The sequence below is a fragment of the Somniosus microcephalus genome, unplaced genomic scaffold, assembly GCF_052327205.1.
Source record: "Somniosus microcephalus isolate GS21.2 unplaced genomic scaffold, FLI_Smic_1.0 scaffold13, whole genome shotgun sequence".
Lineage (NCBI taxonomy): Eukaryota > Metazoa > Chordata > Chondrichthyes > Squaliformes > Somniosidae > Somniosus > Somniosus microcephalus.
Window position 1 is genome coordinate 97,769 of NW_028225200.1, and position 27,716 is coordinate 125,484.

The following is a 27,716-nucleotide window of genomic DNA, read 5'->3' on the forward strand; positions in this document are numbered from 1 at the left end:
CTCCATCCCTGAATGGCCACTTCCTCTGATGACGTCACAATCGGGCCCCAGCCTCAGCGCCGGGGAGGAAGGTCCCACCCCCTTGCCGCGCCGCCATTGGTTGGAGGACCAGGCCGCCCAGTTCAGTCCTCCCAGCTCAGCCCTCTTCCTATTGTAGCCATGGTGTGGAGATGCCGGAGTTGGACTGGGGTGGACAAATGTAAAAAGTCACACAACACCAGGTTAAGAAGGAGCAGCGCTCCGAAAGCTTGTGATTTCAAATAAAGCTGTTGGACTATAACCTGGTGTTGTGTGACTTTTTACACTCTTCCTATTGGTCAGCGCTCCCGTCAGTCAGAATCACATTGCTCCGGCTCACTCCGCGCGACTTAACCCGCTCAGTTCGGCGTCCGCGGAGGTCCCGCCCGCCCGACTCGCAGGTTTGGTTTTCCTCGTATTTTACTTTATAATCTCGCTCTCCGCTCCCCCCTCACCTCGATTTAAATCGATTCCCCAACAGTTGACTTTACCCCGGCCGCTGATTCCGCCTCTTCCCCGGGCCCGGCCTTCCGTTTGTTTCCCGGAGACTCTGCGCAGGCGCAGGCCCCGGGCCCACGTGGGGGAGTCAAAGGCTGGCTGGAGCGCATGCGCAGCTCGCCTCGCACCGTTGGGAAGCTATTCAAAAAATTTTCTTGCGAAACAAATTGAAAATACTCATTAATTCCCCCAACCTCCTCCCCTCTAAAGTGCGATTATTATTATTTTTGTTTTTCCTCATTTGTGTGGGGTGTCTTTCTTTTACCTTGCGGTGGCGCGCGCCGATCCAACCGACCCCTTGGCGTTGCGTGCTGGCGTCATCGCGTAATCGGAGGGGTGGTGATTGACGCGAGTCGCCCGCCAATCAGGAGCGCGGAAAACGCTGGGAGGACCGGGCGGGCTGACGGTCCTCCAACCAATGGCGGCGCGGGAGGGAGGGGGGCGGGACCTCGGTGGGCTGCAGGCCGCTTTCCTGCTTTCATTTGAAGAAGGGTCAAACCCGAAACGTCAACTCAAATTTCTCTCCACGGATGTTGCCTGACTTGCTGAGTTTTTCCAGCATTTTCTGTTGTTATTCCTGCTTTCATTGTCCGCAGGAGCTGTTAAAGGGAAGGGGAGGAGGGGGTGGGAAAAAAAACAAGCTTGTGAGTGTTTATTCCTTTGCATTACCTTTATTGCAAGGCTGTTCATCAACTGCATTCATTTAAAAATAAGTGAACCTTTTCTCTTTTCGACTTTTATCCAGAACAAAGAGCCCTGGTGCTGTGAACATTTTGGTGGGCAGCCACTTTTAAAGGGACAAAGACCAGCATTCTTCCTCCTCTCTCTCTCTCTTGTGAGTATTTGTGGTGGGTGAGAGGGTGAGTCAAAGGGGACTGCGGCCCCTTTTCAACAAAAAAAAAGTTGCTTGGCCATTTAAAGGGGAATGGGTGCCCCCCAGGTATTTAAAGGGGCAGTGCCTCTCTCTGTATCATGTAAGAGCAGGGAGGTTCTGCTTGAACTGTACAAAAACACCAGTTAGGCCACCACGTGCAGTTCTGGTTGTGCCCATTGCAGGAAAGATGTGACTGCTCCAGACGGGAGATTTACGAGGATGTTGCGAGGACTAGAGAATTTCAGCTACAAGGAAAGATTGAATACATAGAAGATAGGAGCAGGAGTTGGCCATTCAGCCCCTCGAGCCTGCTCTGCCATTCAATGCGATCATGGCTGATCATCCAAATTCAGTACCCGGTCCCTGCTTTCTCCCCATATCCCTTGATCCCTTTAGCATTAAGAAATATATCTAACTCCTTCTTGAATATATTTAATGAATTGGCCTCTACTGCCTTCTGTAGTAGAGAATTCCACAGGTTCACCACTCTCTGGGGGAAGAAATTCCTCCTCATCTCTGTACTAAATGGCCTACCCCTTATCCTTAGACTGTGACCCCTGGTTCTGGACTCCCCGGCCATCGGGAACATCCTTCCTGCATCTAGTCTGTCTAGTCCTGTTAGAATTTTATAAGTTTCAATGAGATCCCCTCTCATTCTTCTAAACTCCAGTGAGTATAAGCCCAATCGACCTAATCTCTCCTCATACGTCAGTGCCTCTCTCTTTCTCTGTGTCATGTAAGAGCAGGGAGGTTATGCTTGAATGTTTGGACCAAGGCTGTAATGAGGTCAGGAGCTGAGTGGCCCTGGCGGAACCCAAACTGGGCGTCAGTTAGCAGGTTATTGCTGAGTAAGTGCGGCTTGATAGCACTGTCGACGACACCTTCCATCACTTTGCTGATGATTGAGAGTAGACTGATGGGACGGTAATTGGCCGGGTCGGATTTGTCCTGCTTTTTGTAGACAGGACATACTTGGGCAATTTTCCACATTGCCGGGTAGATGCCAGTGATGTTGCCAGGACTAGAGAATTTCAGCTACAAGGAAAGATTGAATACATAGAAACATAGAAGATAATCTACATCCTAGGGTACTTAAGGAAGTGGCCCTAGAAATAGTAGATGCATTGCTGGTCATCTTCCAAAATTCGATAAACTCTGGAACAGTAGCCATGGATTGGCGGGTAGCTAGTGTTACCCCACTGTTCAAAAAAGGTGGTAGAGAGAAAACGGGAAATTATACACCAGTAAGCCTGACATCGGTAGTGGGGAAAATGCTAGATGTAATAGCAGAGCACTTGGAAAACAGTGACTGGATCGGACAAAGTCAACATGGATTTACAAAAGGTAAATCGTGCTTGACTAATCTACTGGAATTTTTTGAGGATGTAACTGGTAAAATAGATAAGGGAGAACCAGTGGATGTGGTGTATTTGGACTTTCAAAAGGCTTTCGATAAGGTCCCGCATAAGAGATAGAAACATAGAAGATAGGAGCAGGAGTAGGCCATTCGGCCCCTCGAGCCTGCTCCGCCATTCAATGCGATCAGTGCTGATCATCCAAGTTCAGTACCCTGTCCCTGCCTTCTCATTTCTGTCGTAAAAGGCCTACCCCTTATCCTTAGACTGTGACCCCTGGTTCTGGACTCCCCGACCATCGGGAACAACCTCCCTGCATCTAGTCTGTCCAGTCCTGCCAGAATTTTATAAGTTTCAATGAGATCCACTCTCATTCTTCTAAACTCCAGCGAGTACAAGCCCAATCTCTCCTCATATGTCATTCCTGCCATCCTAGGTATCAGCCTGGTGAATCTTCGCTGAACTCCTTCCATGGCAAGAACATCCTTCCTCAGATAAGGTGACCAAAACTGCACACAATACTCAAGGTGTGGTCTCACCAAGGCCTGTACAACTGCAGCAAGACATCCTTGTTCCTGTACTCAAACCCTCTCGCTACGAAGGCCAACCTACCATTTGCCTTCTTAACCGCCTGCTGCACCTGCATGCTCACCTTCAGCGACTGGTGCACAAGGACACCCAGGTCTCGTTGCACCTCCCCTTCTCCCAATCTATTGCCATTTAGATAATAATCTGCCTTCCTGTTTTTGCCACCAAAGTGGACAACCTCACATTTATCCACATTATATTGCATCTGCCATGCTTTTGCCCAATCATCCAACCTGTCCAAATCATCCTGGAGTTTCTCGACATCCTCCTCACAGCACACACGCCCACCCAGCTTCATGTCGTCTGCAAATTTGGAGATATTACATCTAGTTCCCTTGTCTAGATCATTAATATATATTGTGAATAGCTGGGGTCCAAGGGCCGATCCCTGCGGTACCCCACTAGTCACTGCCTGCCACTCGGAAAAGGACCCGTTTATTCCAACTCTTTGCTTTCTGTCTGCCAACCAGTTCTCTATCCAAGTCAATACCATGCCCCTAATCCCATGTGCCTTAACTTTACACGCTAATCTCTTATGCGGGACCTTATCGAGGGCCTTCTGAAAGTCCAGATACACCGCATCCACTGGTTCTCCCTTATCTATTTTACCAGTTTCATCCTGAAAAAATTCCAGTAGATTAGTCAAGCACGATTTACCTTTTGTGAATCTATGTTGACTTTGTCCGATCCTGTCACTGTTTTCCAAGTGCTCTGCTATTACATCTTTTATAATGGACTCTGGCATTTTCCCCACTACCGATGTCAGGCTTACCGGTCTGTAATTCCCCGTTTTCTCTCTACCACCTTTTTTGAATAGTGGGGTAACATTAGCTACCCGCCAATCCATGGGTACTGTTCCAGATTCCATTGAATGTTGGAACATGATCAGCAATGCATCTACTATTTCTAGGGCCACTTCCTTAAGTACCCTAGGATGTAGATTATCAGGCCCTGGGGATTTATCGGCCTTCAATCCCATCAATTTCCCTAACACCATTTCCCTACAAATACTGATTTCTTTCAGTTCCTCCCTTTCATCAGACCCTATGTTCACCAGCATCTCTGGGAGGTTATTTGTGTCCTCCTTTGTGAAGACAGAACCAAAATATGTATTTAGTTGGTCTGCCATTTCTTTGTTCCCCATTATAAATTCCCCTGATTCTGACTGCAAGGGACCTACGCTTGACTTCACCAATCTTTTTCTCTTCACATATCTATAAAAGCTTTTACAGTCAGTTTTTATGTTCCCTGCAAGCTTACTCTCGTATTCTATTTTCCCTTTCTTAATTAATCGCTTTGTCCTCCTTTGTTGAATCCTAAACTGCTCCCAATCCATTGGATTACTGCTTTTTCTGGCCAATTTATATGTCCTCTCCTTGGATCTTATGCTATCCATAATTACCCTCGTTAGCCACGGTTGAGTCACCTTTTTTGTTTTATTTTTATGCCAAACTTGGATGAACAAATTCTGTAGTTCATCCATGCGGTCTTTGAATGTTTGCCATTGCCTATCCACCGTCAACCCTTTGAGTGACATTGCCCAATCAATCTTACCCAACTCGCTCCTCAGACCATCGTCGTTTCCTTTATTTAAATTTAGGACCCTAATCTCTGAGTCAACAACTTCATTCTCCATCTTAATTAAGAATTTGATCATATTATGATCACTCCGACCCAAGGGGCCTTGTACGACAAGATTGCAAATTAATCCTTTCTCGTTACAAAATACCCAGTCTAAGATGGCCTGATCTCTGGTTGGTTCCTCGACATATTGGTCCAGGAAACCATCCCGTAAACACTCCAGGAATTACTCCTCCACAATATTGTTACTAATTTGGTTAGCCCAAATTAATGTATAATTTTGTATGCTTCAATGAGATCCCCTCTCATTCTTCTGAATCAAGAGAATACAGGTCTAGTTTACTCAATCTATTCTCATACGACAGTCCCGCTATCCCAGGAATCAATCTCGTGAACCTTTGTTGCACTCCCTCTATGACAAGTATATCCTTCCTTAGGTAAGGAGACCAAAATTGTACACAGTACTCCAGGTGTGGTCTCACCAAGGCCCTATATAATTGGAGGCAGCGTTGGTGGCATCTCTCCAGTGCTTTGAGGTGCACTGGAGAGGTACCACCAATGCTGCCTCCGCAAGATCCTGCAAATTCATTGGCAGGATAGACGCGCCAACGTTCCCAGCATCGAAGCTTTCACCACGCTCGGTCAGCTCCGATGGACGGGTCACATTGTCCGCATGCCCGATACGAGACTCCCAAAACAAGCGCTCTACTTGGAGCTCCGGATAGGCAAGAGAGCCCCAGGTGGACAGAGGAAATGCTTCAAGGCACCCTCAAAGCCTCCTTGAAAAGGTGCAATATCCCCACCGACACCTGAGAATCCCTGGCCCAAGACCGCACAAAGTGGAGAAGCATCCGAGAAGGCGCCGAACACCTCGAGTCTCTTTGCCGGGAGCAAGCGGAAGCCAAGCGCAAGGAGCGCACGTTAACCCAAGCACCCCACCAACCTGCCCCTTCAACTACCGTCTGCCCCACCTGTGTGAACTCATCAGTCACCTGAGAACTCATTTTTAATGTGTAAGCAAGTTATCCTCTGTTCCGAGGGACTGCCTAAGAAGAAGATATAATTGGAGTAAGACTTCTTTACTCCTGTACTCAAATCCTCTTGTAATGAAGGCCAGCATACCATTTGCCTTCTTAACCGCCTTTCATGACCACCGGACGTCCCAAAGTGCTTTACAGCCAATGAAGTACTTTTGAAGTGTAGTCACTGTTGTAATGTGGGAAACGTGGCAGCCAATTTGCACACAGCAATCTCCCACAAACAGCAATGTGAAAAAGGCCAGATAATCTGTTTTTCATCATTTTGATTGAGGGATAAATATTGGGATAAAAATACCGGGGATAACTTCTTCGAAATAGCACCACGGGATCTTTTACGTCCACCTGAGGGAGCAGACAGGGGCCTCGGTTTAACGTCTCATCCGTAAGACGGCACCTCTGACACTGCAGCGCTCCTTCATTACTGCCCCTCCGACAATGCGGTGCTCCCGCAGCATTGCTTCCCCCGACAATGTGGTGCTCCCGCAGTATTGCCCCTCCCCTGGACCTGATGGTTTATATCCTAGGGTCTTGAGGGAAGTGGCGGTAGGGATTGTGGATGCATTGGTAATTTTCCAAAACTCCCTGGACTCAGCAAAGGTCCCGGCAGATTGGAAAACTGCTAATGTAAAACCCTTATTTAAAAAGGGTAGTCGGCAGAAGGCTGGAAACTATAGACCTGTTAGCCTAACATCTGTGGTTGGTAAAATGTTGGAGTCCATTATTAAGGAGACAGTAACGGGACAGTTGGATAAACATAATTTAATAGGACAAAGTCAACATGGTTTTACGAAGGGGAAGTCATGTTTGACAAATTTGCTTGAGTTCTTTGAGGACGTAACATACAGGGTGGATATATGGGAACCAGTGGACGTAGTGTATTTAGACTTCCAAAAGGCATTTGACAAGGTGCCACACAAAAGATTATTGCTCAAGATAAAAAATCATGGGATTGGGGGTAATATTCTGGCATGGGTGGAGGATTGGCTATCTAACAGAAAGCAGAGAATTGGGATAAATGGTTCATTCTCAGATTGGCAATCAGTAACTAGTGGTGTTCCGCAGGGGTCAGTGCTGGGACCCCAACTCTTTACAATCTATATTAACGATTTGGAGGAGGGGACTGAGTGTAACATATCCAAGTTTGCAGATGATACAAAGATGGGAGGGAAAGCAGTGAGTGAGGAGGACATAAACCTGCAAAGGGACATAGACAGGCTAAGTAAGTGGGCAGAGATTTGGCAGATGGAATATAATACTGGAAAGTGTGAGGTTATGCACTTTGGCAGGAAAAATCATAGAGCAAGTTATTATCTTAATGGCAAGAAACTGGAAAGTACTGTAGTACAAAGGGATCTGGGGGTCCTGGTGCACGAAACACAAAAAGTGAGTATGCAGGTGCAGCAAGTGATCAAGAAGGCCAATGGAATGTTGGCTTTTATTGCTAGGGGGATAGAATATAAAAACAGGGAGGTATTGCTGCAGTTGTACAAGGTATTGGTGAGACCGCACCTGGAATACTGCATACAGTTTTGGTGTCCATACTTAAGAAAAGACATACTTGCTCTCGAGTCAGTACAAAGAAGGTTCACTCGGTTAATCCCGGGGATGAGGGGGTTGACATATGAGGAGAGGTTGAGTAGATTGGGACTCTACTCATTGGAGTTCAGAAGAATGAGAGGCGATCTTATCGAAACATATAAGATTGTGAAGGGGCTTGATCGGGTGGATGCGGGGAGGATGTTCCCAATGATGGGTGAAACTAGAACTAGGGGGCATAATCTTAGAATAAGGGGCTGCTCTGTGGAATTTGTTGCCCCAGAGAGAACCTGAGAACCAGAGTAGGCCAATCGGCCCCTCGAGCCTGCTCCACCATTCAATAAGATCATGGCTGATCTGATCCTAACCTCAAATCTTCTATCACTCTCCATCCCACCCGAACCCATGTGATCTCCCGGGAGAGGCAAAAAACCAGATAAAAAACCCAATGGCCAACTTGGGAGAAAAAAATCTGGGAAATTCCTCTCCGACCCATCTAGGCGATCGAAACTCTTCCAGGAGATCACTCTGTCCCTATATTTTCTACAGTACTTACCTTCTGTAAAGGCGATCTCCACCCCAGCCAGGAACAGGAATAAAATCATAGAGTCATAGAGTTTTACAGCACAGAAAGAGGCCCTTCGGCCCATCGTGTCTGCGCCGCCCATCCCTCCCAGTCCAGTCTAATCCCATTTTCCAGCATTTGGTCCATAGCCTTGTATGCAATGGCATTTCAAGTGCTCATCCAAATGCTTCTTGAATGTTGTGAGGGTTCCTGCCTCTACCACCCTTTCAGGCAGTGAGTTCCAGCTTCCAACCACCCTCTGGGTGAAAAAGTTCCTCCTCAAATCCCCCCTAAATCTCCTGCCCCTTACCCTGAATCTGTGCCCCCTTGTTATTGACCCCCCTACTAAGGGGAAAAGTTCCTCTTTATCTACCCTATCTATGCCCCTCATCATTTTGTACACCTCAATCAGGTCCCCCCTCAGCCTTCTTTGCTCCAAGGAAAACAACCCCAGCCTGTCCAGTCTCTCTTCATAGCTGAGGCGCTCCATCCCAGGTAACATCCTGGTGAATCTTCTCTGCACCCTCTCCAAAGCAATCACATCCTTCCTATAGTGAGGCGACCAGAACTGCACACAGTACTCCAGCTGTGGCCTCACCAGCGTTTTGTACAGCTCCATCATAACCTCCCTGCTCTTATATTCTATGCCTCTGCTAATGAAGGCAAGTATCCCATAAGCCTTTTTAACCACCTTATCTACCTGTTCCGCTGCCTTCAGGGATCTATGTACATGTACACCAAGGTCCCTCTGACCCTCTGTACTTCCTAGGGTCCTACCACTCATTGTGTATTCCCTTGCCTTATTTGTCCGTCCAAAATGCATCACCTCGCACTTTTCCGGGTTAAATTCCATTTGCCATTTTTCCGCCCATCTGACCAACCCGTTAATATTGTCCTGTAGCCTGAGGCTTTCCTCCTCGCAATTTACCACCCCACCAATTTTCGTGTCATCCGCGAACTTACTGATCATACCCTTTACATTCTCATCCAAATCATTAATGTAGATCACAAACAGCAAGGGACCCAGCACCGATCCCTGAGGTACCCCACTGGACACAGGCTTCCAGTCACAAAAGCAACCTTCGACCATCACCCTCTGCCTCCTGCCACTCAGCCAGTTTAGGATCCAACGCGCCAAGGCCCCCTGGATCCCATGGGCTCTTACCTTCTTGACCAGTCTCCTGTTCGGGACCTTGTCAAAAGCTTTACTGAAGTCCATGTAAACCACATCCACAGCATTTCCCTCATCCACACACCTAGTCACCCCCTCGAAAAATTCAATCAGATTGGTCAGACATGATTTACCCTTGACAAAGCCATGCTGACTATCCCCGATTAATCCTTGCCTCTCCAAGTGGAGACTAATTTTGTCCCTCAGAATTTTTTCCAATAATTTCCCTACCACAGATGTTAGGCTCACTGGCCTGTAATTCCCTGGTTTATCCCTGCTACCCTTCTTGAATAATGGTACTACATTAGCTGTTCTCCAGTCCTCTGGTACATCCCCTGTGGCCAGAGAGGTTCTGAAAATTTGTGTCAGAGCCCCTGCAATCTCCTCCTTTGCCTCACACAACAGCCTGGGATACATCTCGTCCGGGCCTGGGGATTTATCCACTTTTTGGCCTGCTAAAACCGCTAGTACCTCCTCCCTCTCGATGCTAATATGTTCAAGTATGTCACAGTCCCCTTGCCCGACTTCTATGTCTACATCGTCTTTCTCCATAGTGAACACTGAGGCAAAAAATTCATTTAAAACCCCACCTACTTCATCTGGCTCTACACACAGCTTGCCACTTTGGTCCCTAATGGGCCCTACCCTTGCCCTGGTTATCCTCTTGCCCTTAATATACTTATAAAACATCTTAGGATTTTCCTTTATTTTGCTCGCCAGTGTTATTTCATGGCCCCTCCTCGCCCTCCTAATTTCCTTTTTAAGTATGCCCCTGCACCTCTTATACTCCTCTAGGGCTTCCACCGTCTTTTGTCTTTTGTAACTGCCAAAAGCCCCCCTTTTTTTCCTAATGCACTTTTGTATATCCCTTGTCATCCAAGGTTCCCTTTGCTTGTTGGTCCCACCCTTGACCTTTACAGGAACATGTTGGTGTTGTACTCTCTCTATTTCCCTTCTGAAAGCCTCCCACTGTTTTGATGTGGATTTTCCTATAAGTAGCTGCTCCCAGTCCACTTTTGCCAGATCCTGTCTTATCTTATTAAAATCGGCCTTCCCCCAATTTAGAACCCTGATTTCCGGGCCGTCTTTGTCTTTTTCCATGACCACCTTAAATCTCACCGAATTGTGGTCACTGTCGCCAAAATGCTCTCCTACAGACACTTCCACCACCTGCCCGGCTACATTCCCTAGAATTAGGTCCAGTACCGCCCCCTCTCTTGTAGGACTTTCTACATGTTGGCTCAAAAAGCTTTCCTGGATGCACTTTAAGAATTTTGCTCCCTCCAAGCCTTTCACACTCTGACTATCCCAATTTATATTGGGGAAGTTGAAATCCCCCACTATTACTACCCTATTATTTTCACACTTTTCTGATATCTGCCTGCATATCTGTTCCTCTATCTCCCCCTGACTGTTTGGGGGCCGATAGTACACTCCCAGCAAGGTGCTTGACCCCTTTTTGTTTTTAAGTTCTACCCATATGGCCTCATTAGAGGAACCCGCTAATATATCATCCCTCCTTACAGCAGTAATAGACTCCTTAATTAATATTGCAACACCCCCTCCCCTTTTACACCCCCCTCTGTCTCGCCTGAAGATTCTATACCCCGGAAAATTTAGCTGCCAGTCCTGACCCTCCCTCAACCATGTCTCCGTGATAGCAACAATTATCGTACTCCCATGTGTTCAACAACAACTTCAGTTCATCCACCTTATTTGCAAGACTCCTTGCATTAAAATAAATGCCTTCCAGCCCTGCCATATTCCCTTTTGCCTTCACATCTTTGCTCTGCCTTCCCTGCTGACTTGTTTTTTCCTCCTTATTTGGCTGTACATCACCCCCTACTATAGCTCCACTCTGTATCCCATCCCCCTGCCGAATTCGTTTAAACCCCCCCCAGCAGTGCTAGCAAACCTCCCCGCAAGGATATTGGTTCCCCTCTGGTTCAGGTGTAAACCGTCCGACTTGTACAAGTCCCACCTGTCCCAGAAGCAGACCCAGTGATCCAGGAAACTAAAGCCCTCCCTCCTGCACCATCCCTTTAGCCACGCATTCATCTGTTCTATCCTCCTATTCCTATACTCACTAGCACGTGGCACCGGGAGTAATCCAGAGATTACAACCTTTGAGGTCCTGCTCCTTAATCTTGCCCCTAGCTCCCTAAATTCTTGCTGCAGGACCTCATCCCTCTTTTTACCTATGTCGTTGGTACCAATGTGGACCACGACCTCTGGCTGTTCCCCCTCCCCCTCCAGAATGCCCTGCAGCCGCTCAGTGACATCCTTGACCCTGGCACCAGGGAGGCAACAAACCATCCTGGATTCACGTCTACGGCCACAGAAACGCCTATCTGTTCCCCTTACTATAGAATCCCCTACGACTATTGCTCTCCCACTCTTTTTCCTCCCCTCCTGGGCAGCAGGAGCGCCCCCAGTGCCAGGAAGCTGGCTGCTGCTGCCTTCCCCTGGTGAGTCATTCCCCCCCAACAGTATCCAAAACGGTATACTTGTTTGAGAGGGGAATGGTCACAGGGGTTTTCTGCACTACCTGCCTACTTCTATTGCTCCGCCTGGTGGTCACCCATTTCCTTTCTTCCTGTGCAGCCCTTCCCTGCGGTGTGACCAACTCACTAAACGTGCTATCCACGAACTTCTCAGCCTCGTGAATGCTCCACAACCCATCCACCCGCAGCTCCAGCTCCTCAATGCGGTCTGCTAATAGCTGCAGATGGATGCATTTCCTGCACACGTAGTCATCTCCTGAAATCTAACACAGAATTAGAACACAAGAAGTAGGAGCAGAACCAGGCTACACGGCCCTTTGGCCCGCTCCACTACCCACAGGGCCATGACCGATCCCAACCTAGACTCATGTCCAATTTCCTGCCCGCTCCCCGTAACCCTTAATTCCCTTTACTTCTAGGAAACTATCTATTTCTGTTTTAAATTTATTTAATGATGTAGCTTCCACAGCTTTCTGGGGCAGCAAATTCCACAAACCTACCACCCTCTGAGTGAAGAGGTTTCTCCTCATCTCAGTTTTGAAAGAGCAGCCCCTTATTTTAAGATTATGCCCCCTAGTTCTAGTTTCACCCATCATTGGGAACATCCTCACCGCATCCACCCGATCAAGCCCCTTCACAATCTTATATGTTTCAATAAGATCGCCTCTCATTCTTCTGAACTCCAATGAGTAGAGTCCCAATCTACTCAACCTCTCCTCATATGACCACCCCCTCATCCCCGGGATTAACCGAGTGAACCTTCTTTGTACTGACTCGAGAGCAAGTATGTCTTTTCTTAAGTATGGACACCAAAACTGTATGCAGTATTCCAGGTGCGGTCTCACCAATACCTTGTATAACTGCAGCAATACCTCCCTGTTTTTATATTCTATCCCCCTAGCAATAAAAGCCAACATTCCATTGGCCTTCTTGATCACTTGCTGCACCTGCATACTAGCTTTTTGAGTTTCGTGCACCAGCACCCCCAGATCCCTTTGTACTACAGTACTTTCCAGTTTCTTGCCATTAAGATAATAACTTGCTCTATGATTTTTCCTGCCAAAGTGCATAACCTCACACTTTCCAGTATTGTATTCCATCTGCCAAATCTCTGCCCACTTACTTAGCCTGTCTATGTCACTTTGCAGGTTTTTTATGTCCTCCTCACTCACTACTTTCCCTCCCATCTTTGTATCATCTGCAAACTTTGATATGTTACACTCGGTTCCCTCCTCCAAATTGTTAATATAGATTGTAAAGAGTTGGGGACCCAGCACTGACCCCTGCGGAACACCACTAGTTACTGATTGCCAGTCTGAGAATGAACCATTTATCCCAACTCTCTGCTTTCTGTTAGAGAGCCAATTCTCCACCCACGCCAGAATATTACCCCCAATGCCGTGATTTTTTATCTTGAGCAATAATCTTTTGTGTGGCACCTTGTCAAATGCCTTTTGGAAGTCTAAATACACTATGTCCACTGGTTCTCCTTTATCCACCCTGTATGTTACTTCCTCAAAGAACTCAAGCAAATTTGTCAAACATGACTTCCCCTTCATGAAACCATGCTGAGTTTGTCCTATTAAATTATGTTTATCCAAATGTCCCGTTACTGTCTTCTTAATAATGGACTGTAACATTTTACCAACCACAGATGTTAGGCTAACGGGTCTATAGTTTCCAGCCTTCTGCCGACTACCCTTTTTAAATAAGGGTGTTACATTAGCAGTTTTCCAATCTGTGGAAGCTACATCATTAAATAAATTTAAAACCGAAATAGACAGTTTCCTAGAAGTAAAGGGAATTAGGGGTTACGGGGAGCGGGCAGGATATCAGACATGAGTCTAGGTTCGGATCGGTCATGGCCCTGTGGGTGGCGGAGCGGGCCCAGGGGCCGCGTAGCCTGGTCCTGCTCCTACTTCTTGTGTTCTAATTCTGTGTTAGATTTCAGGAGATGGTTCTATTCACAGGGATTAGTGGAGACCTCGGGAACAGGCTGCCAACTAGGAGTCCTTCAAGAGTAAATTGGGCCTGTTCCTGGCTGGGGTGGAGATCACCTTTTACAGAAGGTAAGTACTGCAGGAAATACAGGGACAGAGTGATCTCCTGCACGAGTTTCGATCGCCTAGATGGGTCGGAGAGGAATTTCCCAGATTTTTTCTCCCAAATTGGCCATTGGGTTTTTTATCTGGTTTTTCGACTCTCCCGGGAGATCACATGGGTTCGGGTGGGATGGAGAGTGAAAGTAGATTTGAGGTTAGGATCAGATTAGCCATGATCTTATTGAATGGCGGAGCAGGCTCGAGGGGCAGATTGGCCGACTCCTGCTCCTATTTCTTATGTTCTTATGTTTGACTCAGATACACACTGGTCCTGGAGATGGACTGGGGAGAAAGGTCAGAGAGTGGGCAGCACGGTGGCATAGTGGTTAGCACTGTTGCCTCACAGCGCCAGGGACCCGGGTTCGAATCCGGCCTCGGGTGACTGTCTGTGTGGAGTTTGCACATTCTCCCCGTGTTTGCGTGGGTTTTCTCCGGGTGCTCCGGTTTCCTCCCACAGTCCAAAGATGTGCGGGTTAGGTTGATTGGCTATGATAAAAAAAATTGACCCTTAGTGTTAGGGGGATTAAATACGTGGGGTTACGGGGATAGGGTGGGATATGTGTTGGTGTAGGGGTTACGGGGATCGGGTGGGATATGTGTCGGTGCAGGCTCGATGGGCCGAAATGCCCTCTATCTGCACTGTGGGGTTTCTGTGATTCTGAGAGAGTCCCATTGACTCAGATACACACTGGTCCTGGAGATGGACGCTCCCGCGCTTGCCCCCCCCACGCTCACCCCCCGGCCCTCCCGCGCTCGCCCCCCCGGCCCTCCCGCGCTCGCCCTGATGGGGCTCTTCTCAAGTAAACCAAGCAGTGCAATAATACATCCCCAGAATCAAGGCCTTGCTCCTGGGGAAGGTGATCAGGCCCCAGGAGCTCTGAGATGAGGAGAAACTTCTTCACTCAGAGGGTGGTAGGTCTGTGGAATTTGCTGCCCCAGAGAGCTGTGGAAGCTACATCACTAAATAAATTTAAAACAGAAATAGACAGTTTCCTAGAAGCAAAGGGAATTAGGGGTTATGGGGAGCGGGCAGGAAATCAGACATGAGGCTAGGTTCGGATCCGTCATGGCCCTGTGGGTGGCGGAGTGGGCCCAGGGGCTGTGTAGCCTGGTCCTGCTCCTACTTCTTGTGTTCTAATTCTGTGTTAGATTTCAGGAGATGGTTCTATTCACAGGGATTAGTGGAGACCTCGGGAACAGGCTGCCAGCTAGGAGTCCTTCAAGAGTAAATTGGGCCTGTTCCTGGCTGGGGTGGAGATCACCTCTTAGAGAAGGTAAGTACTGCAGGAAATACAGGGACAGAGTGATCTCCTGGACGAGTTTCGATCGCCTAGAGGGGTCGGAGAGGAATTTCCCAGATTTTTTCTCCCAAATTGGCCATTGGGTTTTTAATCTGGTTTTTCGCCTCTCCCGGGAGATCACATGGGTTCGGGTGGGATGGAGAGTGAAACTAGATTTGAGGTTAGGATCAGGTCAGCCATGATCTTATTGAATGGCGGAGCAGGCTCGAGGGGCCGATTGGCCTACTCCTGCTCCTATTTCTTATGTTCTTATGTAACCAGTACAAGTGAAGCGACTCCTTCTCCCGGAGATTTATTAAGCATGAATACTCCAAGAGTTGACCAAAAATCAGGTTAGTAATATTAATCAAGGAGTCAATTTCTGCTGTAAGAAGGGATGATACCTTAGCAGTTTCCTCTAATGAGGCCATATGGGTAGAACTTAAAAACAAAAAGGGGGCAAGCACTTTGCTGGGAGTGTACTATAGGCCCCCAAACAGTAAGAGGGAGATAGAGGAACAGATATGTAGGCTAATCTCAGAGAAGTGTAGAAATAATAGGGTAATAATTGTTGGGGATTTCAACTTCCCCAATATTAACTGGGATAGTCAGTGTGAAAGGCTTAGAGGGTGTGGAATTCTTAAAGTGCATCCAGGAGAGCTTTTTCAGCCAACATGTAGAAAGTCCTACAAGAGAGGGGGCGGTACTGGACCTAATTTGAGGGAATATAGCAGGGCAAGTGGTAGAAAGCTTAGTAGGAGAGCATTTTGGTTACAGTGACCATAATTCGGTGAGATTTAAAGTAGTTATGCAAAAGGACAAAGATGGACCGGAAATAAAGGTTCTAAATTGGGGGAAGGCCGATTTTAATATGATAAGGCAGGATCTGGCCAAAGTGGACTGGGATCAGCTACTTGTAGGAAAATCCACATCAGAGCAGTGGGAGTCTTTCAGAATGGAAATAGAGAGAGTACAATGGCAACATGTTCCCATAAAGGTCAAGGGTGGGACCAACAAGCCCAGGGAACCCTGGATGTCAAGGGACATACAAGAATGGTTTAGGAAAAAAAGGGAGGCTTTTGGCAGATACAAAGGACTAAAAACACTGGAAGCCCTAGAGGAGTATAGAAAGTGCAGGGGGGTACTTAAAAAAGAAATTAAGAGAACGAAGAGGGGTCATGAAAAAACACTGGCAGGCAAAGTAAAGGAAAATCCCACGGTGTTTTATTAGTATTTTAAGGGCAAGAGGAAAACCAGGGAAAGAGTAGAGCCCATTAGGGACCAAAGTGGCAATCTGTGTGTAGAGCCAGAAGATGTAGGTGAGGTTTTAAATTAATATTTTGCATCTGTGTTCACTATGGAGAAGGACGATGCAGGCATAGAAATCAGGCAGGGGGATTGTGATATACTTGAACAAATTAGTATTCAGAGGGAGGAGGTACTAGTGGATTTAGCAGGCCCAGACGAGATGTATCCCAGCCTGCTGTGTGAGACAAGGGAGGAGATTGCAGGGGCTCTGACACAAATTTTCAGAACCTCTCTGGCCACAGGGGAGGTGCCAGAGGACTGGAGAACAGCTAACGTAGTACCATTATTCAAGAAGGGTAATAGTAGGGATAAACCAGGGAATTACAGGCCAGTGAGCCTAACATCAGTGGTAGGGAAATTATTGGAAAAAATTCTGAGGGACAGAATTAGTCTCCACTTGGAGAGGCAAGGATTAATCAAGGATAGTCAGCATGGCTTTGTCAGAGGGAGATCATGTCTAACCAATTTGATTGAATATTTTGATGGGGGTGACTAGGTGTGTGGATGAGGGCAGTCCAGTTGATGTAGTCTACATGGACTTCAGTAAAGCTTTCGACAAAGTCCCACATGGGAGACTGGTCAAGAAGGTAAGAGCCCATGGGATCCAGGGCAATTTGGCACATTGGATCCAAAATTGGCTTAGTGGCAGGAGGCAGAGGGTGATGGTTAAAGGTTGTTTTTGTGACTGGAAGCCTGTGTCCAGTGGTGTACCGCAGGGATCGGTGCTGGGTCCTTTGCTGCTTGTAGTGTACATTAATGATTTAGATATGAATGTAGGAGGTATGATCAGTAAGTTCGCAGATGACACGAAAATTGGTGGAGTGGTAAATAGCGAGGAGGGAAGCCTCAGGCTGCAGGACAATATAGACGGGTTGGTCAGATGGGCAGCACAGTGGCAAATGGAATTTAACCCTGAAAAGTATGAGGTGATGCATTTTGGGAGGACTAACAAGGCAAGGGAATACACAATGAATGGTAGAACCCTAGGAAGGACAGGGGATCAGAGGGACCATGGTGTGCATGTACATAGATCCCTGAGGACAGCTGGATAAGGTGGTTAAGAAGGCATATGGGATACTTGCCTTCATTACCCGAGGCATAGAATATAAGAGCAGGGAGGTTATGATGGAGCTATACAAAGCGCTAGTGATATACCTATCAATTCGTCCAATAAAAAGCGACGAGTTAGGAACGTAACTAAAGGTTTTTATTGACTAAATAACAGAGCCCACCCTCGTGGGTGATCGGGTCCAACAAGGAGGAATACCAGCCAGTCGACTACCTTTATACCTGGGCAGGTAGGTGGAGCCATGGGCGGAGTCGGAGGTGGTCAGCCCAGGTATAACAGCGCGACAAGAGGCGACCTCGTATCGTGATACAACAGTGATAACGGTGATAACAATACAACAGTGATAACTATAGTGTAACGATAAAAGTGGTTTACCACATTCACCCCTTGTTTAGATTTGAGTCCGGCGGGGTGAAGTGTACTACCAGTTCTGGTATGTCAGTCTGTCCGGAGGCCTCGTAAGCCTCTCCGATCGTCGCAGCGGCGGTGCTGCATTATCCGGTGTTAGTGCTGGTGTCTGCGTGGTCGGCGAAGGCTCGTGGGGTTCCGGCATGCCGTCTACCTGGGCTGGAATTGGGGGGGTGGTGGGGGGGGGGTAAAGGTGGTGTCTCCGGAGTGCCCGAGGGTGCGAGGTCTCGTAAGGAGACAGTGTCCTCCCGCCCGTCTGGGTAAGCCACGTAGGCGTACTGGGGGTTGGCGTGCAGGAGGTTCACCCTCTCGACCAGGGGGTCTGTTTTATGGGCCCTCACGTGCTTTCGCAGCAAGACGGGCCCCGGAGAGGTCAGCCAGTTTGGTAGAGTGGTTCCCGTAGTCGACTTCCTGGGGAAAACAAACATTTGTTCATGGGGGGTGGCGTTAACGGCAGTGCAAAGTAGTGACCGGATGGAGTGCAGCGCTGTCGGGAGGACTTCCTGCCAGCGGGAGGTTGGGAGGCCCTTAGACTTTAAGGCTAAGAGGACGGCCTTCCATACCGTCGCGTTCTCTCTTTCCACCTGGCCGTTCCCTCGGGGGTTGTAGCTGGTGGTCCTACTTGCTGCAATACCTCTCGCTAGTAGGAACTGACGGAGTTCCTCGCTCATGAAAGAGGAGCCCCGGTCACTATGTATATAGTTTGGGAACCCGAACAAGGCGAAGAGGTCGTTCAGGCATTTAATGACCGTGGTACTGGTCATGTCTGGGCAGGGGAAGGCAAAGGGGAAACGGGAGTACTCATCAACAATGTTGAGGAAGTACACATTACGGTCAGAGGACGGGAGGGGCCCCTTAAAGTCGATGCTCAGGCGCTCGAAGGGGCGGGTGGCCTTGATCAGGCTTGCTCTGTCCGGCCTAAAGAAGTGCGGTTTGCACTCGGCACAGGTCTGGCAGTTCCTGGTTATGGTCCTGACCTCCTCGATGGAGTAGGGCAGGTTGCGGGCCTTAATGAAGTGGTAAAGTCTGGTGACCCCGGGGTGGCAGAGGTCGTTGTGGAGGGTCTGAAGTCTATCACTTTGCGCGCTGGCGCATGTAATTCGTGACAGAGCATCGGGGGGTTCGTTCAGCTTACCTGGCCGGTACAAGATATCATAATCGTAGGTGGAGAGCTCGATTCTCCACCTCAAGATCTTGTCATTCTTGATTTTGCCCCTCAGCTTGTTATTAAACATAAAAGCGACCGAACGTTGGTCGGTAAGGAGGGTAAATCGTTTGCCTGCCAGGTAGTGCCTCCAGCGTCGTACCGCCTCCACAATCGCCTGGGCCTCCTTCTCGACCGACGAGTGTCGGATCTCAGGGCCCTGTAGGGTCCTTGAGAAGAAGGCCACCGGTCTCCCCTCCTGGTTAAGGGTGGCGGCTAGGGCGAAGTCGGATGCATCGCTCTCGACTTGGAAGGGGATGGACTCATCCACTGCGTGCATAGTGGCCTTGGCAATGTCTCCCTTAATGAGGGAGAAGGCTGCGCACGCTTCCTCCGTAAGGGGGAAGGATGTGGACTTCATGAGGGGTCTGGCTTTGTCCGCATAATTGGGCACCCATTGGGCATAGTAGGCGAAGAGCCCCAGGGTTCTCTTAAGTGCCTTAGGGCAGTGGGGGAGGGGTAGCTCCATGAGGGGGCGCATTCTTTCGGGGTCGGGGCCGATGAGTCCGTTCTCTACTACACAGCCAAGGATGGCAAGGCGCGAGGTGTTAAACACACATTTCTCCTTATTGTAGGTGAGGTTCAGCCGTTGGGCTGTACGGAGGAATTTCTCCAGATTCACGTCGTGGTCCTGCCGGTCGCGGCCGCAGATGGTGACGTTATCTAGGTAGGGGAATGTGGCCTGCAGTCCGTTCTGGTCAACCATCCGGTCCATCTCCCTTTGGAAGACCGAGACCCCGTTGGTGACACCAAGGAAGTGGTATAGGCGCCCATTCGCCTCGAAGGCGGTGTACTGGCGGTCCTCGGGGTGGATAGGGAGTTGGTGGTAGGCCGACTTAAGGTCGATGGTCGAGAATACGCGGTATTGTGCAATCTGATTGACCATGTCAGATATGCGGGGAAGGGGGTATGCGTCCAGCTGGGTGTATCTGTTTATGGTCTGGCTGTAGTCGATGACCAGGCGATTTTTATCGCCGGTCTTAACGACCACGACCTGGGCACGCCAGGGGCTGTTGCTCCCCTCGATGATGCCCTCCTTCAGGAGACGCTGCACCTCAGAGCTAATGAAAGCTCTGTCCCCAGCGCTGTACCGCCTGCTCTTGGTAGCGACGGGTTTGCAGTCGGGGGTGAGGTTAGCGAACAGGGAAGGTGGCGGCACCTTGAGGGTGGATAGGCTGCAGGTGTTACGCGGTGGGCGGTTTAACCTTCGCTGGTTGTCGACTGTGAGTGGGGGGAGGGGTCCACCGTATGCTAGGGTTACACTTTGGAGGTGGGATTGGAAGTCCAGCCCTAGTAGGACGGCAGCGCAGAGCTGGGGGAGGACGAGGAGTTTAAAGTTTTTATACTCTGTACCCTTAACCGACAAGGTCACAGCACAGTAGCCGCTAATGTCCATGGCGTGGGACCTCGATGCCATCGAGATTCGGCTGCACGTTGGCAGGACAGGGAGGGAGTAGTGGCTCACCGTGTCTGGGTGGATGAAGCTCTCCGTGCTTCCGCTGTCGAACAGGCAGGTCGTGGCGTGGCCGTTTACTTTGATGTCCATCATCGACTTGGACAGGTGGTGTGGGCGGGCTTGATCCAGAGTGACGGAGGCTAGTGTGTAGGTAAGCGAGTCGTTGTCGTCTGCGGGCGAGGCGGTCGTCGGGCCCGGTGGCAGTCGGGCGTGGTGGGTAAAATGGCGTCTCCCACGAGGTAGGACAAAATGGCGGAGAAGATGGCTGCCCCCATAACTCACATGAGGCACTATTGGGGTCGGTTGCCTTGATCAAAGATGGCCACCCCCATGACTCACGTGTGGGGATACTGGCCTCAGTTGCCGTGAAAGAAGATGGCCGCCCCCACAGTTCGCATGAGGCACTGCTGGCCTCTGAAGATCCGCTCCTGCAGGCCTTAGAGAAGTGGCCTTTCTTCCTGCAGGTTGCGCAGGTAGAGTTCCTGGCTGGGCAGCGCGACCTCGGGTGCTTCTGGCCGCAAAAGAAGCAGCCGGCGGCCCGATCGCGGGTGCCCGATGTCGGAGCCGGTACCGGGGGTGGCGGGCCCGGTCGGGTCCGGGACGCCGACGCTGAGGTAGGTCCCGGGGGCGGCGCTGCGAAGGGTATTGCGGTAGGGGTCGGGCCCGAGTCCCAGGGTCGCGAGCAGTACCTGGAAAACGCCTCCTGGTCCTGATGGGCCACCTCCAGGGAGAGAGCGAGGGCTTCAGCTTTGTCCAGGTCGAGGTCTTTAGCTTCAAGCAGTCTTTGCCGTGAGTAGTCGGACCGTAGGCCTTTCACAAAGGCATCGCGGATATTATCTTCCGTATTTTCAACAGCCGTCACCGCTTTAAAGTCACAGTTCCTGCCGAGTGCTCTTAGCGCCCGTAAAAATTCAGCTACAGACTCTCCTGGCTGTTGCGGGCGGGATCTTAGGAGGTGCCTGGTGTACATGTAATTTACCGGGCTGCGGTACTGCTGTTTCAGTAGGTTGATAGCGGCCTCGTATGTAGTCGTATCCTGGATGAGTGCGTATACTCTCGGGCTCGCTTGGGCGTTCAGAAGTCTTAGTTTGGATCTCTGCGGGGCGCCGGATTCTTCCAGGTAGGATTCGAAGCAGTCCAGCCAGTGTTTGAAGTTGAGGGCTGAGTTTGCTGCCTGTGGGTTTAGATCCAGGTACGGTGGTTTGAGGGCTTGCAGCCAAGCCGGCTGGTGTAGCCCGGTGTCTGAAAGCTGCTGTGGCTGTGCTTCTGGGAGGGCTTCTGGCTGGCCAGTAGTAGACATCTTTAAAATTTAGTCAATAAAATTGATATACCTATCAATTCGTCCAATAAAAAGCGACGAGTTAGGAACGTAACTAAAGGTTTTTATTGACTAAATAACAGAGCCCACCCTCGTGGGTGATCGGGTCCAACAAGGAGGAATACCAGCCAGTCGACTACCTTTATACCTGGGCAGGTAGGTGGAGCCATGGGCGGAGTCGGAGGTGGTCAGCCCAGGTATAACAGCGCGACAAGAGGCGACCTCGTATCGTGATACAACAGTGATAACGGTGATAACAATACAACAGTGATAACTATAGTGTAACGATAAAAGTGGTTTACCACAGCTAGTTAGGCCACAGCTGGAATACTGTGTGCAGTTCTGGTTGCCACACTATAGGAAGGATGTGATTGCATTGGAGAGGGTGCAGAGGAGATTCACCAGGGTGTTACCTGGGCTGGAGCGCTTCAGCTATGAAGAGAGACTGGACAGGCTGGGGTTGTTTTCCTTAGAGCAGAGAAGGCTGAGGGGGACCTGATTGAGGTGTACAAAGTTATGAGGGGCATAGATAGGGTAGATAGAAAGGAACTTTCCCCCTTAGTAGAGGGGCCAATAAACAGGGGGCATAGTTTCAAGGTAAGGGGCAGGAGGTTTAGAGGGGATTTGAGGAAAAACTTTTTCACCCAGAGGTTGGTTGGAATCTGGAACTCCCTGCCTGAAAGGGTGGTAGAGGCAGGAACCCTCACAACATTCAAGAAGCATACAAGGCTACGGACCAAGTGCTGGAAAATGGGATTAGAATAGACAGGGCTTGAAGATCCCATGACACTATTTTGAGAAAGAAAGACTTGCATTTATATAGTGCTTTCATGACCAGCAGACATCTTGAAGTGCTTTACAGCCAATGAAGTACTTTTGAGGTGTAGTCACTGTTGTAATGTGGGAAAGAGCAGGGGAAATATCCCCAGTGTCCTAGCCAATGTTTATCCCTCAATCAATGTAACAAAAGGATAATAGCAAAATACTGTGGATGCTGGAAATCTGAAATAACAACAGGAAATGCTGGAAACACTCAGCATGCCAGGCAACATCCGTAGAGAGAGAAACAGAGTTAACAAAAAGATAGATTATCTGTTCATTATCACATTACTGTTTGTGGAAGCTTGCTGTGCGCTATTTGACTGCCGCATTTCCTACATTACAACAGTGACTACACTTCAAAAGTACTTCATTGGCTGTAAAGCACTTTGGGACGTCCGGTGGTGGTGAAAGGCGCTATAGAAATGCAAGTCTTTCTTTCTTCACTGGTCTCACCAGTGACCTCTTCTGGCTGATGGTTGATTGACAGACGATAGTCCACGCATGCGCACAGGGAGCGGCGGTTCGGACCGAGTCCGGCGCAGCGACCCCTCCCGGTCACCAAGGGCAGCAATCGCACGTGCCCAGAGGACACCAAACCCCTCCCCCACTCGGAGCTGTGCCTGGGCACTCGGATCCTGCCGGACGGAGTCGGTGCGGGGCATTCCGGGGAAAGGCCTTGGTGTCGGGTCCAGAGTCGCGATCGGTGACACGAAGTGAGTTTTCTCCGCTCCGATTGGGTGGAGAATCGCGCGGGGTGGGGGGAGGGGTGGATCAAGGGAGAATAAAGAGAAATAGAAAAACCTGAGAGTCCGCGAGGGCCCGGACCAAGCGGCGTCAGTTGGACAGAGCACATGATCACCTCGGGGACACGTGACCCAGCCCAGGGCCTGATTGACGGGAGCTTCCGACCAATAGGGAGCGAGCGGGGTGGGGCTGGAGGATCGAGCCGGCGGCAGGTCCTCCAACCAATCGGGGAGCCTGAGGGGTGGGACTTGCGCCGGCTGATTGTCTGATCCGCAGGGCAGCGAGTTTCTCCAGTCCCTTGTTCAGGGCCCGGGGCCAGGGGAGGCTGTGGGCCTTTATTCCCCTTATTGGACACAAGGCTCTTTGGCTCACAACACACGGGCTCAGATTTTAATAGAGACTTTTTAAATTCATCAATAAAAGCAGATAAACCTCGTGCTTCTGTGGAACAAACTTTCTAATATTTTATAGAATCATAGAATGGTTACAGCACAGAAGGAGGCCATTCAGCCCGTCGAGCCCATGCCGGCTCTCTGCAAGACCACTTCAGCGAGTCCCACTCCCCGCCCTTTCCCCGTAACCCTGCAAATTTCTTCAGGCACTTAACCAATTCCCTTTTGAAAGCAGTGATTGAATCTGCCTCCACCACCCTTTCAGGCAGTGCATTCCAGATCCGAACCATTCGCTGAGTAAAAAGGTTTTCCCTCATGCCGCCTTTGGTTCTTCTGCCAATCACCTTAAATCTGTGTCCTCTGGTTCTCGACCCTTCCGCCAATGGGAACAGTTTCTCTCTATCTACTCTGTCCAGACCCATCATGAGTTTGAACACCTCTATCAAATCTCCTCTCAACCTTCTCTACTCTAAGGAGAACAACCCCAGCTTCTCGAGTCTATCCACGTAACTGAAGTCCCTCATCCCTGGAACCATTCTTGTAAATCTTTTCTGCACCCTCTCTAAAGCCTTCACATCCTTCCTAAAGTGCGGTGCCCAGAATTGGACACAATACTCCAGTTGAGGCCGAACCAGTGTTTTATAAAGGTTCATCATAACTTCCTTGCTTTTGGACTCTCTGCCTCTATTTATAAAGTCCAGGATCCCGTATGCTTTTTTAACCACTTTCTCAACCTGCCCTGCCACCTTCAACGATTTGTGCACACATACCCCCAGGTCTCTCTGTTCATGCACACACTTTAGAATTGTACCCTTTAGTTTATATTGCCTCTCCTCATTCTTCCTACCAAAATATATCAGTTCGCACTTTTCTGCGTTAAATTTCATCTGCCACGTGTCCGCCCATTCCACCAGCATGACTATGTCCTCTTGAAGTCTATCACTATCCTCCTCACTGTTCACTATACTTCCAAGTTTTGTGTCATCTGCAAATTTTGAAACTGTGCCCTGTACACCCAAGTCAAAGTCATTAATATATATCAAGAAAAGCAGTGGTCCTAGTACCGACCCCTGGGGAACACCACTGTGTACCTTCCTCCAGTCTGAAAAACAACCGTTCACCACTACTCTCTGTTTCCTGTCACTTTGCCAATTTTGTATCCATGTTGCTACTGTCCCTATTATTCCATGGGTATCAACTTTGCTGGTAAGCCTAGTATGTGGCTCTTTGTCAAACGCCTTTTGGAAATCCATGTACACCACGTCAACCGCATTGCCCTCATCAACCCTCTCTGTTACCTCATCAAAAAACTCAATCAGAATCAGAGCGGCCGGGCCCGGCGGACGTGCGGCCAGGGCCCCAGCACCAGGAAACCCAGGGTGCAGCGCCTCCCCCATCCGAGCCGCCGCTTCCCGGTTTCTTCAGCTGGTTCCACCAAGTCCAACTCGGGGCAAAGGACAGGAGCCAGACTCCCAGAATGGCCCGCGACCCCGGGGAGCATGCGCACTCTCAGCGGGGAAATCAGCGCGTTGGATAGAGTGGTTTCTGGGGCGCGGTGAATTATGGGTGCTGCGGCCGCCATTAGTCAGCAGCTGTCGGGAAGAGTTTTATTGCAGGCTGACGGAAGGTAGGTCCCTGGCCGCCTGTGTAGGTCTTTTTGTTGCTTCAGTTTGAGCTGGAGTGGAGATGGAGGAGAAGCTGCTGGGTTTAACCCCCAGTACTTCTGAGCCCAGGGGGACCCAACAATTTTCAATTTGTGACAGTCAAGGGTGGTGGATTCTGGGGGAGATTAGGTTGTTACACAGACACTGTCCCTACAATGTAAAAGAGTATTGTTTTAGGAACAAGTATTTCTGTAGAGGCTTTTAATCCATTTTACATATACAGATTTAGTTTACTTCATTCTTGGGATGTGGGCGTTGCTCGCAAGAGCAGAATATGTTGCCAATCCCCATCTTCCCGTTGAGAAGGTGATGGTGGGCTGCCTTCTTGAACCGCTGCAGTCCGTGTGGTGAAGGTACTCCCACAATGCTGTTGTGTAAGGAGTTCCAGGATTTTCACCCAGGGATGATGTAGCAATGGCGATATATGTCCAAGTCAGGATGGTGTGTGACTGGGAGAACTTGGAGGTGATGGTGCTCCCATGCACCATCTGCCCTTGTCCTTCTAGGTGCTGGAGGTTGTGGGTTTTGGAGGTTCTGTCAAAGTTCTGGTCGAGTTGCAGATGTATAAAGTCCATCTCCTTCGCCCCCTCCCACTCCCACCTCTCTCTCTCCTCCCATAGAGACCAGAGGCCCAGACCAGGTGGCAGATTCCCTTCACCGAGGGACATTAGTGAACCAGTGGGATTTTATGACAATCCGGCAGCTTTCATGGTCACTTTTTTCCAGTGCCGGCCCCACAAATAACCAGATTCATTGAGCTCAATTTCACAACCTGCCTCTTTAGTGGGTTCTCTCTCACGCTCCCTGTTTTAAATTCATTTTACAGGGTATTAGAAGGGGAGGATTTGCAGACGGGAAACTCAAACCAAACATCTCGTCAAGATCTGACAGTCACTCGATTCATCAGGAACTGAATATCATCGGCCTTTGAATATGGAAGCAAAAAGCACCGTTCACACCGGGGAGAGGCCATTTACCTGCTCCGAGTGTGGGAAGGGATTCACTAATTCATCCCGCCTGCTGAGACACCAGCGAGTTCACACTGATGAGAGACCTTTTAACTGCTCGGACTGTGGGAAGTGCTTTAAAAGTTCCGGGGCACTGATACACCATCAACGTGTTCACACTGGGGAGAGACCGTTCAGGTGCTCACACTGCGGGACTGGGTTCAGGCAGTCATCTGACCTCACTGTACACCTGCGCACTCACACTGGAGAGAGACCATTCACCTGCTCTGTGTGTGGGAAGGGATTCACTCGCTCATCCCACCTGCTGACACACCAGCGAGTTCACACTGGGGAGAGGCCGTTCACCTGCTCCGTGTGTGGGAAGGGATTCGCTCGCTCATCCACCTTGCTGATACACCAGCGAGTTCACACTGATGAGAGACCTTTTAAATGCTCAGACTGTGGGAAGTGCTATAAAGTGTCCGGGGAACTGATACGCCATCAACGTGTTCACACTGACGAGAGACCGTTCAGGTGCTCTCACTGTGGGACTGGGTTCAGGCGATCATCTGACCTCACTGTACACCTGTGCACTCACACTGGGGAGAGGCCGTTCACCTGCTCTCACTGCGGGACTGGGTTTAGGCAGTCTTCTGAGCTCACCATACACCAGCGCACTCACACTGGGGAGCGGCCGTTCACCTGCTCCGTGTGTGGGAAGGGATTCACTTGCTCATCCCACCTGCTGACACACCAGCGCACTCACACTGTGGTGAGGCCGTTCACCTGCTCCGTGTGTGGGAAGGGATTCACTGAGTCATCCCACCTGCTGACACACCAGCGAGTTCACACTGGGGAGAGGCCGTTCACCTGCTCTGAGTGTGGGAATGGATTCACTCAGTCATCCACCCTGCTGACACACCAGCGAGTTCACACTGGGGAGAGGCCGTTCACCTGCCCTGAGTGTGGGAAGGGATTCACTCAGTCATCCCACCTGCTGAGACACCAGCGAGTTCACACTGGGGAGAGGCCATTCACCTGCCCTGAGTGTGGGAAGGGATTCACTCAGTCATCCAACCTCCTGACACACCAGCGAGTTCACAAGTGACTGCAGGGGTTAGATTCTGTTGTTGCTGCTGTTAATCACATCCAGGACTGAACCATGTTCATTCTGACAGGTGGGGATTGTTTCTGCTGATGTTAATAACGCCGGGAACTGGGCTGGAGTTTAATATTCTGGATAGATGTCAAATAAATCAACTTTGTTTTAAA

The 27,716-nt window shown here is 49.6% G+C and overlaps 1 protein-coding gene across 1 annotated transcript; it reads left to right on the forward strand.

The window, feature by feature from the left end:
- The first annotated feature begins 21 nt into the window (after positions 1-21).
- On the forward strand, positions 22-27,716 carry LOC147083931 (uncharacterized). The gene is made up of 3 exons (XM_085980010.1): positions 22-419; positions 1,262-1,351; positions 26,324-27,716. Exon 3 carries the CDS (start codon positions 26,431-26,433, stop codon positions 27,550-27,552), a length of 1,122 nt encoding a protein of 373 aa, XP_085836136.1. The 5' UTR covers positions 22-419; positions 1,262-1,351; positions 26,324-26,430; the 3' UTR covers positions 27,553-27,716.